Genomic DNA, 15,651 nt, shown 5'->3' with positions numbered 1-15,651 from the left:
AAGGAGGAAGAGAGCAACAGCCATCACCACCAGAGGGAGTATGTCAAACTAGTAATAATCACTCTAAACGCGACTGTCTACTCCCATTAAAAGGCAGAAATTGTCAGAACAGATTAAAAAAAAAAAAAAAAAAGACCCAGCTGTATACTGTGGGGAATTACAGCTTAAATAAAAATCCACAAATGGATTGAGAATAAAAGAGGAAAGAAGCACAATGCAAATGAGAAGCTTAAGAAGGCTGGCGAGCCCGTGTGATTCAGACTTTAAGACAGGGTCTTCTCAGAGACCCTTTGTGGTGGCAAAGGGAGACACGGCGATCTGAATACATTATGCATATTTGCTAATAACGAAGCTTTCATGATAGGAGGTAAAAATAGAAAGAGTTAAAGAGAGAAATAGACTTTCCATAACCATAGTTGAAGAATGTAACACTCCTTCTGCACAGGTGATAAAACATCTAGACGGTTAAGTAAAATTTTTAAACATCTGGACAGAAAATGAGTAAAGCAGATGATCTGAGCGATGCTGTCAACGACATTGACTAGCTGACCTGAGAGAACACAGTACCCGATACCTGCACAATACCCATTCTTCTCAAGTGTTCATGATATGTTCACTGAGATATAGAATATGTTGGGCTGTCATAGGTCTCAAATTTAAAATGACTAGGAATCAGTGAAGCCATCTGGGGTTAGAGTTTTCCTGGCCAAGTGTTTAACTGCAGATTCAGTTTCTGCCATAGACACAGGGCTGTTCAGGGTTTCTGTTTGTTGAGTGAACTTAGTTTGTGTCTTTCAAAGAATTGGTGTATTTTGTCTGTGTTGTCAGGTTTATTGGAATAAAAGTGTTCATAATGTTCCCTTCTTCTTCTTTTGACACCTGTTAGATCTCTAATGATGCTCCTCTGTCATTTCTGAGGTTGGCACCTTCTGTCTGTCTTTTCTCTTTCCCCTGATCTGTCTGGCTGGAGTCTGACTGATTTGATTGGACTTCTCAAAGCACAGGCTTACGATTGCACTGGCTTTGTTCATTGTTTTCCTGTGTGCTGCGTCACTGACTTCTGCTCTGGTCTTTGTTATTTCCTTTCTTCTGCTTACTTTGCTTTTATCTTGCTCTTCTCTTTCTAGTGTTTCAGCGTGGAAGGTGAAATAATCGATTTCAGACATTTTTTTTCCTACTGGAGTTTAATACAAATTAAAATCTGCATTCCATACATTTTGATGGATTGTGTCATTTTCATCGTGTTCTGATACTGTCTACTACCCCCAGCTGTCTCCTTTGAAATCACTCTTCATCACGCGTCTCTGTGGTTGTTTTTTATCATACATTTCTTCAGCACCACCGATTTGGGGGTTTTCCACGGCTCTGTTACTGATTTCTAATTTAATCCCATTGTGGTCAGAGAAAATACAGAACCCGAATTTTTCTGTATCTGTCAAGACTTGTTTTATGGTCTGTGATATGGTTTCTCTGGATGACTGTTCTGTGCGCACTGGGAGGAATGTTTATTCTGCTGCTGTTGGGTTGAATGTTCTCTGTGTAAATTAAGTCAGGGTGGTTGATACTGTTGTTCAGGTCCTGTCTGTCCCTACTAGTTTTCTCAGTACTTGTTCTGCTTCAGAAGAACAGAAATCTCTGACCTTAACTGTGGATTTGTCTGTTTCTTCTTGTGGTATTGCTGGGTTTTGCTTCGTGCATTTTGAAAGCACTCTTATTTTGTGCACAGATGTTTAGAAGTGTCATGTCTTCTTGATGAATTGGCCTTTTTTTTTCCCTTGTGAAATGACCTTCTTTATCCCTTGTACATTCTCTGCTCTAAAATATACTTTGTCTGGATGCCTGCAGGGCTCAGTCGTTTAAGCACCTGCCTTTGACTCAGGTCATGATCTCAGGGTCCTGGGATCGAGTCCTGCATCAGGGTCCCTTCTCCGTGGGGAACCTGCTTCTCCCTCTCCCTCTGCTTCTTCCCTCAGTGAATAAATAAAATCTTTTTTAAAAATAAAAAAAATAAAATAAAATACACTTTGTCTTGTATTAATGTATTCACTCTAGCATTTTTTTAAATTAGTGCCAGCATGTTACATCTTTTCCACCTTTTTACTTTTGACCTGGCTATGTTAATATTTAGAGTGGGCTTTGTTTTAGTGGTTGCTTTGGGGCTCCTGGTGTACACATTCGATTGTTCACAGCCCACCTTCTGGAAATATTTTATCACTTCATGTGTAGTATTAAAAACCCAACAATAGGGTACTTCTAACCCCTTCTGGCATTTGTTTGTTGGCTTATGTTTTCCTTCTACATATGTTGTAAGTCCCACCCTACGCTGCTGTCATTCTTGTATAGGTAGTGGTTATTTCTGCAACTGTTTACCCATGTAGTTACCTCTTCCAGTGGTTTCATTCTGTTTTGTAGACTCACCTGGGATCATTCTCCTTCTCCCTGCCTGAGTTTCTCGACTATTTCTTGTCCCTTGAGTCTAGTGGTAGTGAAGCCTTTCTGTTTTCGTGTGTCTGAAAATGTCTTTGCTGTCCCTTCGTGGTGTAAAGGTATGCTGGCAGAGCATAGAATTCTAGTTGGCAGTTTCACCTTTCAGTACTTTAAAGATGTTGCTCTGCTGCTTCTCAATGCCCTGTTTTCAATGAAATCTGCCATCCTTGGTTTGCTTGCAGCACGGCTTCTCTCTGGCTGCTTGTAAGGGGTTCTCTCCTTTTTTTTGTTAAGATTTTACCTGCCAGAGAGAGAGAGAAAGCAAGTGCTCGAGAACAAGCGTACAAACAGGGGGAGCAGCAGGCACCCCACTGAGCAGGGAGCCCAACGTGTGACTCGACCCCAGGACCCTCGGATCATGACTTGAGCTGAAGGCAGACACTTAACCACTGAGCCATCCAGATGTTCTCTTTATCACTGATTTGCACGGTTTGAGTATGATATGCCAAGATACCCTGTCCTTCTGGTTCATTGAGCTTCTTGGATTTGTAGGTTTACAATTTCCAGCAAATTGAAAGTCTTCCCTCCCAATTTTTTCCAGTATTGCTTCTCTCTCCTCTTTTCCTGTGACTCCAGTTACATGCATATAGGCAGCCTGTGGTGGTTCCACAGTCCACTGACACTGGGTTCAGTTTTCCAGTCTTTTTTTCCCCCTCTAAATTTGATTTTGGATAGGCTCCTGCTGGGTCTTCAAGTTCGCGAATCTTTTCTAATGCGGTATCTGTCACTTGTATTTCCATTCAGTGTATTTCCCATCTCAGGTATTGTAGTTTTCACTTTGAGAAGTTCTGTTCAGGCCTTTTCTTTTGTTACATCTTCCATGTCTCTGACACATTTGATCTTCTCTCTAGCAGTGTGGAGTTCAGTATAGTCACTCCTAATGTCCCTGTCTCTGATTCTGACATCTCTTCCAGTCCCAAGGGGTTGACTCACTTTTCTCTGTCTTATGGGTTGTATTTTCCTTGCTTATTTGCATGCCTGGCAGTTTTGGATTGGATGCCAGATATTGTGAATGGGTGCTGATGAGTATCCGTTCCCATAAATATGGACGAGCTTTATTCTGGGACCCAGCTAAGTTACTTGGAAACAAATCATTCCTTTCAGGCTTTGCTTTTCAAATTTGTTAGGCAGAACCAGAGCAGTGTGTAGTCTGTGGCTAATTATTGTCTGCTACCGAGGCAAGGTCCTTTGGAGTACTGTACTCAGTGCCCCATGAGTTAGGAGATTTTCAGTCTGGCTGAGGGGAGCCCATGCTATTCTCCATATAGTGTGAGCTTCGGTGATTGTTCCTTCTCCCATGAGTGTACTGCTGAATACACCAGGGGGTTCTGTCTAGCTGTGTGGAGCCCGCTGTCTGCAGCTCTCCTCCCCAGTACTCTTCCCTGAAAACTCTAGCCACCAACCAGACTCTTGGCTTTGCCTCATCGACTAAGGGGGTTCACAGGCTTCACCTGGTTTCCCCACCCTGTACCTCAGAAACTCTCAAGGCAGTAGGCTGGGGCAGGGCTCAACACATTTGTTTTCCCTCCCTCAGGGGTCACTTTCCTTCATTCACTGATGTTCAGTGTCTTGGAACTTACTGGTTCACATGTTTTGTCCATTTTCTTAGTTGGTTCAGGCAGAGGAGGGTAAATCCAGTCTCTGTTACTCCATCTTGGCTGTGCTGTGTTGATTTAAATGAATCAGAGTGCACTTCTGGAAGTAAAGTGGGGCCAGGCACATCCATGCTGCCTGGATACTGCACAGAGGGGAGAGGTGGAAGGGATGTTGTGGGGAAGCCTACCGCGTCCACCATGAAATCTCTTGTACTTGGGAGAAGTAATATTTAGAAGCAACTCAAAGTCTGTCTACAGGTGTTTACTTTAATAAATTGTGGTATACACAAGAAATGGAAGCCTATGATACAGAAAAAGTGTAAGATAGCTGTCATTGAACTGGTAGAAGGGATAGCATTAAGTGAAAAAAAAAACGCTATAGATAGTGTCCATATTACATGCCTTTGGGGTAAAAAATCTATATTCTTGCTTCTTTATAGGTACATAAGAAAGTGGACTGATAGATAAAGATATAAAAGAAATGGTTTTCTGTGGGGAAAATAAAGAAGAACTAGCCATATAGTAGACAGGAGTGGGGAGGATTTAATGACTGCTTTTTCAAAGCTTGTTGATTTTTGAACCACGTGAATATATTACAGATTTGTAAAATTAATTCAAAGATAAAAACATTTTGGAAGAATCTATGAAGATAAAATATTTACAGTAAGATTTTAATAGGTATACACACATTGAGTATTACAACTCTAAAATGTATATACAAGCGTACAAAGAGTATAAAGAAAAGCAGAAAAAGTAAAACCAACTTATTTGCTAGGTTGATGAAGTTTTTATATGCCTGCTGTTGTAATAATGGTTGTAAGAATTTGTTGAAAAGAAGTTAAATTAGTGAAAATAAATAAATGCAAATAATTGGTAACAATTAAAATGAAATTTGTCAAAGATCAACAAGGAAATAAGGGCTTTGAATGCCATACTGGACCAGATGGACTCCACAGATACATTCAGAACATTCTATCCTAAAGCAACAGAATATACATTCTTCTCGAGTGCACATGGAACATTCTCCAGAGTAGATCACACACTTGGTCACAAATCAGGTCTTCAACTTGTACCAAAAGATTGGGATCATTTCCTGTATATTTTTGGACCACAGTGCTGAAACTGGAACCCAATTACAAGAGGAAATTTGGAAAGAACTCAAATACATGGAGGCTAAAGAGCATCCTACTAAAGAATGAATGGGTCAACTGGGAAATTAAAGAAGAATTTTTAAAAATTCATGGAAACAAATGAAAATGAAAACACACTGTTCAAAATCTTTGGGATGCAGCAAAGGTGGTTTAAGAGGAAAGTGTATGCCATTACAAGCCTTTCTCAAGAAACAAGGTCTCAAATACACAACCTAACTCTACACCTAAAGGGGCTGGAGAAAGAACAGCAAATAAAGCCTAAACCCAGCAGGAGAAGAGAAATAATAAAGATTAGAGCAGAAATCAATGAAATAGAAACCTAGAGAACAGGAGAACAGATCAAGGAAAGTAGGAACTGGTTCTTTGGAAGAATAAAATCAATAAACCTCTAGTCAGACTTATCAAAAAGAAAAGAGAAAGGACCCAAATAAATAAAATCACGAATGAAAGAGAAGTGATCACAACCAACACCAAAGAAATACAAACAATTATAAAAATGTATTATGAGCAACTATATGCCAACAAATTAGGCACTCTGGAAGAAATGGATGCATTCCTAGAGATGTATAAACTACCAAAACTAAAACAAGAAAAATAGAAAACCTGAACAGACCCATAACCAGCAAAGAAATTGAAGCAATCATCAAAAATCTCCCAACAAACGAGCCCAGGGCCAGATGGCTTCCCAGGGGAATTCTATCAAACATTTAAAGAATTAATACCTATTCTTCTGAAGCTGTTTCAAAAAATAGAAATGGAAGGAAAACTTCCAAACTCATTTTATGAGGCCAGCATTACCTTGATCCCAAAATCAGACAAAAACCCCATTAAAAAGGAGAATTACAGACCAATATCCTTGATGAGCATGGATTCTCACCAAGATACTAGCCAGTTGGCTCCAACAATACATTAAAAGGATAATTCACTATGACCAAGTGGGATTTATTCCTGGGCTGCAAGGGTAGTTCAGCAACCATAAATCAGTCAATGTGATATACTATATCAATAACAGAAAGGGCAAGAATCATATGATCCTCTCAATAGATGCAGAAAAAGTGTTTGACAAAGTACAGCATCCTTTCTTGATTAAAACTTTTCACAGTGTAGGGATAGAGGGAGCATACCTCAATATCGTAAAGCCATATATGAAAAGCCCACAATGAATTTCATTCTCAATGGAGAAAAGCTCTCATTTCCCCTTCCCCCTAAGGTCAAGAACAACACAGGGATGTCCACTATCACCACTAGTACTAGAAGTCCTAGTCACAACAATCAGACAACAAAAAGAAAAGGCATCTGAACTGTCAAGGAAGAAGTGAACTCTCACTCTTCTCAGATGACATGATACTCTGTGGAAAACCCAAAAGACTCCACTCCAAATTGCTAGAACTCATACAGGAACTCAGCAGAGTGGCAGGATATAAAATGAATGCACAGAAATCAGATGCATTTCTATACCCTAATAATGAGACAGAAGAAAGAGAAATTAAGGAGTCATTCCCATTTACAATTGTACCCCAAACTATAAGATACCTAGGAATAACCCTCACCAAAGAGGCAAAGGATCTCTACTCAGAAAACTATAGAAGACTCAGGAAAGAAATTAAGGAAGACTCAAAGAAATGGAAAAATATTCCATGCTCATGGATTGGAAGAACACATATTGTTAAAATCTGTATGCTACCTGGAGCAATCTATACATTCAGTGCAATCCCTCTCAAAATACCATCAACTTCTTTCACAGAGATGGAACAAATTATCCTAAAATTTATAAGAACCAGAAAGACCCCGAATAGCCAGAGGAACGTTGAAAAAACCAAAACTGGTGGCATCACAGTTCTGGACTTCAAGCTGTATTACAAAGCTGTAATCATTGAGACAGTATGGTACTGGCACAAAAACAGACACATAGATCAACGGAACAGAATAGAAGACCCATAAAGGGACCTTCAACTCTATGGCCAACTAATCTTCAACAAAGCAGGAAAGAATGTCCAATGGAAAAAAGACAGTCTCTTCAACAAATGGTGTTGGGAAAATTGGACAGCCACATGCAGAAGAATGAAACTGGACTGTTTGCTTACACCATTCATAAAAAATACTGAAAATGGATGAAAGACCTAAATGCGAAACAGGAATCCGTACAGGCAGCAACCTCTTTGACCTTGGCCACAGCAACTTCTTGCTAGACACGTCTCTAAAGGTAAGAGAAACAAAGGGAAAAATGAACTATTGGGACTTCAAGATAAAATGCTTTTGCACAGTGAAGGAAACAGTCGACAAAACCCAAAGACAACCAACAGAATGGGAGAAGATATTTGCTAATGACCTATCAGATAAAGGGCTGGTATCCAAAATCTATAAAGAACTTATCAAACTCAACACCCAAAGAACGAATAATCCAATCAAGAAATGGGCAGAAGATGGGAACAGACCTTTCTCTAAAGAAGACATCCACATGGCCAAAAGACACATGAAGAAGTGCTCTACATTAGGGAAATACAAATCAAAACCACAGTAAGATACCACGTCCCACCAGTTGGTGGGAATGCAAGCTGGTGCAGCCACTCTGGAAAACAGTATGGTGGTTTCTCAAAAAGTTGAAAATAGAGGTACCTTACTACTCAACAATTGCACTATGGGGTATTTACCCCAAAGACACAGATGTAGGGATTCGAAAGGGCACCTGCACCCCAATGTTTATAGAAGCAGTGTCCACAATAGCCGAACTATGGAAAGAGCCCAGATATCCATGAATGGATAAAGAATATGTGGTGTGTATCTACAATGGAATATCATGCAGCCATCAAAAAGGAAATCTTGCCATTTGCAATGACATGGGTGGAACTAGAGGGTATTATGCTAAGCAAAATAAGTCAATCTGAGAAAGAGAATTATCACATGATTTCACTCATATGTGGAATTTAAGAAACAGACCAGAGGATCATAGGGGAAGAAAGGAAAAAATAAAACAAGATGAAACCTGAGAGGGAGACAAACCCTAAGAGACTCTTAAAGGAAGCAAACTGAGGGTTGCTGCAGGGGAGGGAAAGGGAGGGATGGGGCAACTGGGGGATGGACATTAAGGAAGGCATGTGATGTAATGAGCGCTGGGTATTATATAAGATTGATTCTCACAGACCTATACCTCTGAAACCAATAATACATTATATGTTAACTAAAAAATAAAAATAAAAACTGTCTCTGTCTTACCTCAGCAGAAGTGACTCCAGCAGAGGATATCGCCCCTGCTTGTGAGCCCTGGACAGCACATACCCCCCCAGCTCCACTGCCCTCAGAAGAATTTAAGCACGTAGGGCTCACGAAGGCTGTTGTGTCAGTGCACACCCAGAAGGAGGAACAGAATTATGTTGATAACTTCTGGGAAAAGATCCTCTCATCGCCGTACAGATCCTGTCTTCGGAACGAAAGCAGAAGCAAAGCTAAACATTTGTATGTTCAAGGTAGTTGTATTTTTAAAACTATATTCATTTATCAATTTTATAAATTTGTGTAAGTACTGGGAGATGTGGAGTAAAGAAGAGGAGTTTTGCTTTTAAGAAAGTGGAAGATGATGATGGAATAAATTCATCTTAGCAATTTGTTTTCGAAGATCTTTCTTAGATCCTGGATCTGAGAAGATGATTTTCTAAGGAAAGTGATTGAGAGATACTGAAATAAGTTTATTTTACAACAGCTTTTATCTGGGATCTTGCTCATGTTTCCAGGAGCAGTGGGAGAGGACATAGTTACTGTTGACAAGTGTCTCTTCTTTCCTAATCTACTTATAATTACCTGTAAGTGGCCTTCCTGTCTTCTTTTTTGGTTTGAGTTTTTGATACTATGCCTCCCTCTCTATGGTCGCAGGAGACTCTGCTCCCAAGCAGCCCCGGTCAGCTGGCTGCAAGAAGGGGAAGCCCAGGCGGAAGAAACTGTCGGGGCCGTGGGACAGCAGGGACGCCCAGGACACCTTCTGGCTCCGCTTGGGAGGAGACGGCCAGTACAGGCAGCCCTGGGGCCCTTCCCTCGCCTCCGCTCCGCAGGCACCCGGCCTTCCCTTCCCGGCTGCCCTGATGGCTCCCGACCTGGCTCCTTACCTCATCCCAGCCCTGCCTTCTGTGGGAGGAGAGCAAGCAGTGTCCCTGACCGCACTCAACCGGCTGCCTAAGGCCACTTTATGGAACGACTTGCAGAATTTTCCCGCTCTCCCTTCTCCTTCTTTAGATACTGTGATGACCATTTTCTTGCCTGATCCCCCTGACTGTCCCCTGTTGTCACCATATGATTTCCTGGGAGCAGCGGGCTCTTCTGGAACGCCGCCCTCACTATCTGCAGTCGCTCCACACCTGGAGCCACTGTCCTCTGTCCCCAGCCGGAAGCGGGCGGAGGGAAAATGGGAGATGCCGCGTGGAGAGCACCCCTGCGTTAAGTCAAGGAGCAGCTCACCACTACAGCTAAACTTACTGCAAGCAGACATGCTCGGATCCTGTGAATCTTCAGATCAGACGAGAAGGGATATTTGCCCGGAAGCAAAGTATATAAGTGACGCTAACCTTCAGCACATGAGCAAGAACATAAATGTGGGTCCTTGTTAAAGTTCTTGCCCTGAGATCCACCACTGAAGGCTTAGCGGGTAGTTGACATCACGGCTGGGGTTGAAGCAGCTTTGTGTTCCAGAAATACGTACTGTATCTTCCTGGCTCCGTTTCAAAAGCTGGAATTAAAGAATCTGCTGTGTCCTAGTTTCTTAGACACTTTGTGAGGTTTGTTCCCAAAGTGCTGTCTTTCACATTTTCTATGTGAACTGAGTTTCCACCCCCTTTTAAAATTTGATATCCAGGATGCCTGGGTGGCTCAGTTGATTAAGCGTTCGACTCATGATTTCAGCTCAGGTCATGCTCTCAGGGTCATGAGATCGAGCCCCACATCAGGCTCTGTGCTGAGCAGAGTCAGCTTAAGTCTCCCTCTGCCCCTCCCCCTGCTCACATACACATGCTCTGTCTCTCTCTAAAATAAAGAAATAAAATATTTAAGAAAAATGATATCCAGTCATTAAACTTAACATACCCATTGCCTGTAAAATGTGTTTTCTTACTTACAGCTGGATTTGTGGGCGGTAAGGCAGGAGTAACCATACTAACAAGACCCGATGGGAGTGAGTGTGTTCCTACAGGCATGGCTGAGGGACACCAGATATGGACTGAGCCGGGAGGAGTCACTTTCTGCCCATGGCTTCTCAGTAAAGCAGGCAACTTCTAGTCCCACAGGAATGCACATCATTTTCAAAACCAAAAATTACAATGGTCATTTTCCTTTAACTTTTTATCTCTTTTACCTAAAAATCATTCTCAGATGTATGTATCCGGTTAAACTTGGGAATAGGATATTCCTATATTTAGGTATAGGATTCAAGACAAGTGTGAATTTTTACAGTTTTTCTTCAGTCTTCTTTTCAAGGGCTAATACCCTTTTTTGACAAATATTCACAATCTGATCATCCGAAACAAGAAAATACGCTGAAATTTCAAAGCCTGATATTAGTGTCCTTAGAAACGTGCAGGCAGTGTATGCCCGTGAGCGAAGCCGGCCTGTGCAGGAAGGCAGGGATGCGGGTGCTCTGGCCCTGGTTCGGTGTGTTAGCCGACCCAAGTCCGCCAGCCTCCCTTCTCTGTTCCTCACTTGGAAAATGAAGAGATTAATCCTCGCTGCCTTATTCTGAGGCTTAAACAAAGTAATATTCCTATAATCCTTCTTCCCAGGCACCATAAGCTCAGGATAGCTGGACTTCTGCTTTGTTCACGACTCTAGTCCCAAGTTTTGAGAACAGTGCTTAGAACTTACAAAACGTGCAGTATATATTTTTGGAATGACAAAAAAACATACAACCGTCTGGAGCCTGGTGCTCAAAAACCAGCAGTATCTTTAGTATTACATAGAAAGGGAGTATTAGTATTACATCGAAAGGTCAAAGCCACATTCTTGGGGACAGGCTGCACTGTTTGATCTGTCCCTTCTGTCTGCACTTTATTCCGTTTAACGTGAAGTTGAAGATCTGCCGGTTATTTTGTAATAGGATGCTTGAGAGGTTAAAATCTTTTCCGTGTCTTTACTTCCTGCAGCGCGTCTCGGGCAGTCGTGGGAAGAACCGTGGTTTTGCTGCCGGTGAGCTGTCCACGGCGTTACTCCACGAGGAGCCTCCATCCGGAGCGGGTTCTGCAGCATCAGGTAGTGGGTCAAAATGGTCAAAATGGTGAATTCTTCCAGCTCTATGGCCAGGAGATCCCTGTGCGATGGGCTGTCTGGCTTTGGCACTGGTGTGGAAGTAAAGTATTGTTTCTTTTTTCATAAGCTTTTTGGGGTACATTTACACACAAGAGAACTCACCAAATTTGGGTATACAAAACAAGAATTCTGACAAATATATACATTAGTGTCACGAGCACCACAGTTAGCATGTAGGACATTTCCATCACCTGGAGGCGTTCTCGTGTGACCCTTTACACTCGGCTTCTGCCCTGATGCTCCAGCTCCTGGCAACTGCTGATTCGCTTCCTAGCACTACAGTTTTGGTTTTTCTATAATGTCATGTCAGCCGAATCGTCCAGTGTGCAGCCTTTCGTATTCAGGGTCTCCCGGTTAACACAGTGCTGCCAAGATCCATCCTGACTGGTGCGTGTCGGTTGCTTGTCCCTTCTTAGGACGGAGCAGGATTAGATTGTGCGGAAGTCCGTTCCCCGCGTGCTGGTTATTCAGGTGCTTCCGGTTTGGGGCTATTATGAATCATGCTCCTGAAACATTTGAGTCTGCGTCCTTTCGTGGACATAGGTTTTCCATTTCTATTCGGTGAATATCTAGGAATGAAATTGCTAGGCTGTGTATTAAGTGTATGGTTAACTTTATTTTATTTTTATTATTGCAGTCTTGTTTGCATGCAATTCTCTGTTAGTTTCCAGTGTACGACATAGTGATTCAACAATTCTGTCCGTTATGCGGTCCTCCCCTTGCTAAGGGTGGTTACCATCTGTCCCCATACAACATTATTACAGTATTATTGGCTATGTTCCCTGTGTGGCACTTTTCATCTCCGTGACTTATTTGTTTACGACTGGAAGTTTGCACCTCTTAATCCTCTCACCTATGTTGCTTCTCCCCCAAGCCCCTGCCCTTGGCAACCACTAGTTCTTTATATGTATGATCTGTTTCTAGTTGGTTGGTTGGTTCTTTTGTTTTTTAGATTCCACATACAAGTGATACAAGTTGTGTCTTTCTCTGACTGACTTCACTTAGCGTAATACCCTCTAGCTTATCCATGCTGTTGCAGCTGACAGGATCTCATTCTTTTTTGAAGGCTGAGTAACATTCCAGTGCATGTGTGTGCGTGCGCATGAATGTGTGTGTGTGCATGAGTGCTCATCACATCTCTTCTTTTTAAGGTTTTTAATTCCAGTATAATTGTAGCCATATATTATACTATATAGTGTATATACTATATAGTAAACTAGTAATGTACAGCATTAGGTTAGTTTCATGTGTACAATAATAGTGATTCAACACTTCCATATAATACCCAGTGCTCATCACAGCAAGTATGCTCCTTAATTCCCATTCCCTGTGTCTCCCCATCTGCCACCCATCTCCCCTCTGGTGACCATCAGTTTGTTCTCTGTAGTTAAAGAGTTTGTTTCTTGGTTTGTCTCTCTTTTTTTTTCTCCTTGGGTCTTTTGTTTCTTAAATTCCACATGAGTGAAATAATATGATATTTGTTTCTCCCTGACTTACTTTGTTTAGCTTTCTACTCTCTGGCTCCATCCATGTTGTCACAAATGGCAAGATTTCATTCTTTTTTATGGCTGAGTAATATTCTGTTGTGTATATATATACACACCGCCTCTTCTTTATCCTTTCCTCTGTCGATGGACACTTAAGTTACTTCCATATCTTGGCTATTGTGAATAATGATACAGTGAACATGGAGGTGGATGTGTCTTTTCAAATTAGTGTTTTTATGGAGGCTTTTTAAAATTTTAATTCATTTATTTGAGAGAGAGAGAGAGCAGGAGCAGAGGCAGAGGGAGAAGCAGACTCCTCACTGAGCCGGGAGCCTGACATGGACTGATCTCAGGCCCCTGGGACCACAACTTGAGCGAAAGGCAGAGGCTTAGCTGACTGAGCCACCCAGGCACCCCAGTGGGATTGTTCTCTTAATTTGTCTTTCAGCTACTTCATTATTAGTATATAGAACGTGACATAGTTCCCTGTATTAATTTTGTGTCTCACAACTTTACTGAATTTATTTTTTCTAATAGTTTCTTTTGTAGTCTTTGGGGTTTTCTATATATAGTATCATGCCATCTGCAAATAATGACGTTTTATTTCTTCCTTGCTAATTTGGATGCCTTTGATCTCCTTTTCTTGTCTGATTGCTAAAGCTAGGACTTCCAGTACCATGTTGAATAAGAGCTGGATGGGATACCTGGGTGGCTTAGTTGGTTGTCTGCCTTTGGCTTGGGTCATGATCCCAGGGTCCTGGGATTGAGTCCCATGTCAGGCTCCCTGCTCAGCAGGGAGGCTGCTTCTCCCTCTACTTACTGCTCTCCCTTCTTGTGCATGCGCTCTTGCGCTCTCGCTCTCTCTCTCTCTCTCTCTGACAAATAAATAAGATCTTGAGTAAAAAGTTGGGGCATCTTTGTCTTGTTTTTGATCTTAGAATGAAAGCTTTCAGTTTTTTCACCATTGAGCATGATGTTAGCTGTGGGTTTGTAGACTTCATTATGTTGAGGTATGTTCTCAACATAATGGGAGTTTTTATCGTGAATGGATGCTGAATTTGTTGGGAGTTTTTATCGTGAATGGATGCTGAATTTTGTCAAATGCTTTTTCTACAATTATTGAGAGGATTGTGTGGTTTTTATCCTTTATTAGTGTGGTATATATCATGTTGACTGATTTGCAGATACTGAACTATCCTTGCATTTCTGGAATAAATCCCACTTCATCATGGTGAATGATCCTTTTAACATATTGTTAATTCAGTTTACTAGTATTTTGTTGAGGATTTTTGCATCTACATTCATCAGGGATATGGACCTGTAGTTACTTGTTTTATAGTGTCTTTGGACTGGGTATCAAGGTAATGCTATCCTCATAGAATGAGTTTGAAAGCTTTCCTTCCTCTTTGATTCTCTGGAATAGTTTGAGAATAAAAGGTATCTGCTCTTCTTTAAATGTTTGGTAGAATTAGGAGTACCTAGCTGGCTCAAGCAGTGGAACATGCAACTCTTGATCTCAGAGTCATGAATTCAAACCCCACATTGGGTATAGAGATTACTTAAATAAATAGAACTTTAAAAAAATTTTTAAATAAATGTTTGGTAGAATTCACCTGTGACGCCATCTGGTTCTGAACTTTTGTTGGTTGAAGGGTTTTGATTACTGATTCATTTTCATTACAAGTAATCAGTCTGTTCATATTTTTATTTCTTCCAGGTTTTGTTTTAGAAGTTTGTATGTTTTTAGGAATTTATCCATTTCTTCCAGGTTGTCTAACTTATTGCATATGATTTCTTGTAGTAGTGGATTTTAATCTTTTGTATTTTTGTGATGTCAGTTGTTAACTTATCTTTCATTTCTGATTTTATTTATTTGATGATTCTTTCTTTTTTCTTGGTGAGTCTGACTAAAGTTTTAGCAGTTTGTTTTTTTCTTTTTGAAGAACCACCTCATGGTTTCATCAATCTTTTCTCTGTTTTCTTAGTCTCCATTTCATGTATTTCCACTTTGACCTGTATTTACTTCTCCCTACTAACTTTGGGCTTTGTTTGCTCTTTATCTGTTTCCTTTAGGTGTTATGGCTATATTGTTTTGAGATTTTTCTTGTTTTCTTGAGGTAGGCCCTTATTGCTATAAAATTGCCTCTTAGAACTGCTTTTGCTGCTTCCCGTTGGTCCATTGTGTTTACGTTTTCATTTGTCTCCATGTGTTTTCTTATTTCCTCTTTGATTTAACCAATTGGTTAATTGGTTTTTTAGTAGTATGTTATTTAGCCTCCACGTATTTGTGTTTTTTCCCAGTTTTTTCCTGATAATTAATTTCTAGTTTCATACCCCTGATTCTGTATCTTATCAATTTCTGCTCTAATCTTTATTATTTTCTTCTGTTTACTTTGGATTTTTTTTGTTCTTTTTCTGATTTCTTAACCTGAGAGCATTGCTTTGGAACTGTTTTTTTCCTTCCTAAATATATACAATTGATGCTTTTAATTTCCCTTTAAACACTACTACATTCTTCCAATTTTTTATTTATTTATTTAAGAAAGCATGAGCAGGGGGAGGAGCAGAGGAAGAGGGACAAGCAGACTCTGTGCCAAACACGGAGCCAATGTGGGGCTTGATTCTACAACCCTGAGATCACGACCTGAG

General features: G+C 40.8%; 1 protein-coding gene across 9 annotated transcripts in view; it reads left to right on the top strand.

The window, feature by feature from the left end:
* Positions 1 to 15,651, top strand: part of PER3 (period circadian regulator 3) — a 58,005-nt gene that overhangs the window by 34,113 nt on the left and 8,241 nt on the right. For 3 of the 9 annotated variants that reach the window (XM_080800574.1, XM_080800575.1, XM_080800572.1), the window contains 3 exons: positions 8,455 to 8,700; positions 9,101 to 9,813; positions 11,353 to 11,458. In XM_080800574.1, the coding sequence (XP_080656700.1) occupies positions 8,455 to 8,700; positions 9,101 to 9,813; positions 11,353 to 11,458 (1,065 nt within the window). Of the gene's footprint in view, positions 1 to 8,454; positions 8,701 to 9,100; positions 9,997 to 11,352; positions 11,459 to 15,651 lie in introns of all 9 variants that reach the window. The other 6 variants (XR_013966656.1, XR_013966657.1, XR_013966658.1 and 3 more) reach the window with 4 other exon arrangements.

This window comes from Martes martes, assembly GCF_963455335.1.
Source record: "Martes martes genome assembly, chromosome: 4".
NCBI classification, from domain to species: domain Eukaryota; kingdom Metazoa; phylum Chordata; class Mammalia; order Carnivora; family Mustelidae; genus Martes; species Martes martes.
The sequence above is the reverse complement of the archived record's forward strand: the minus strand, read 5'-3'. Positions and strand labels throughout refer to the sequence as shown.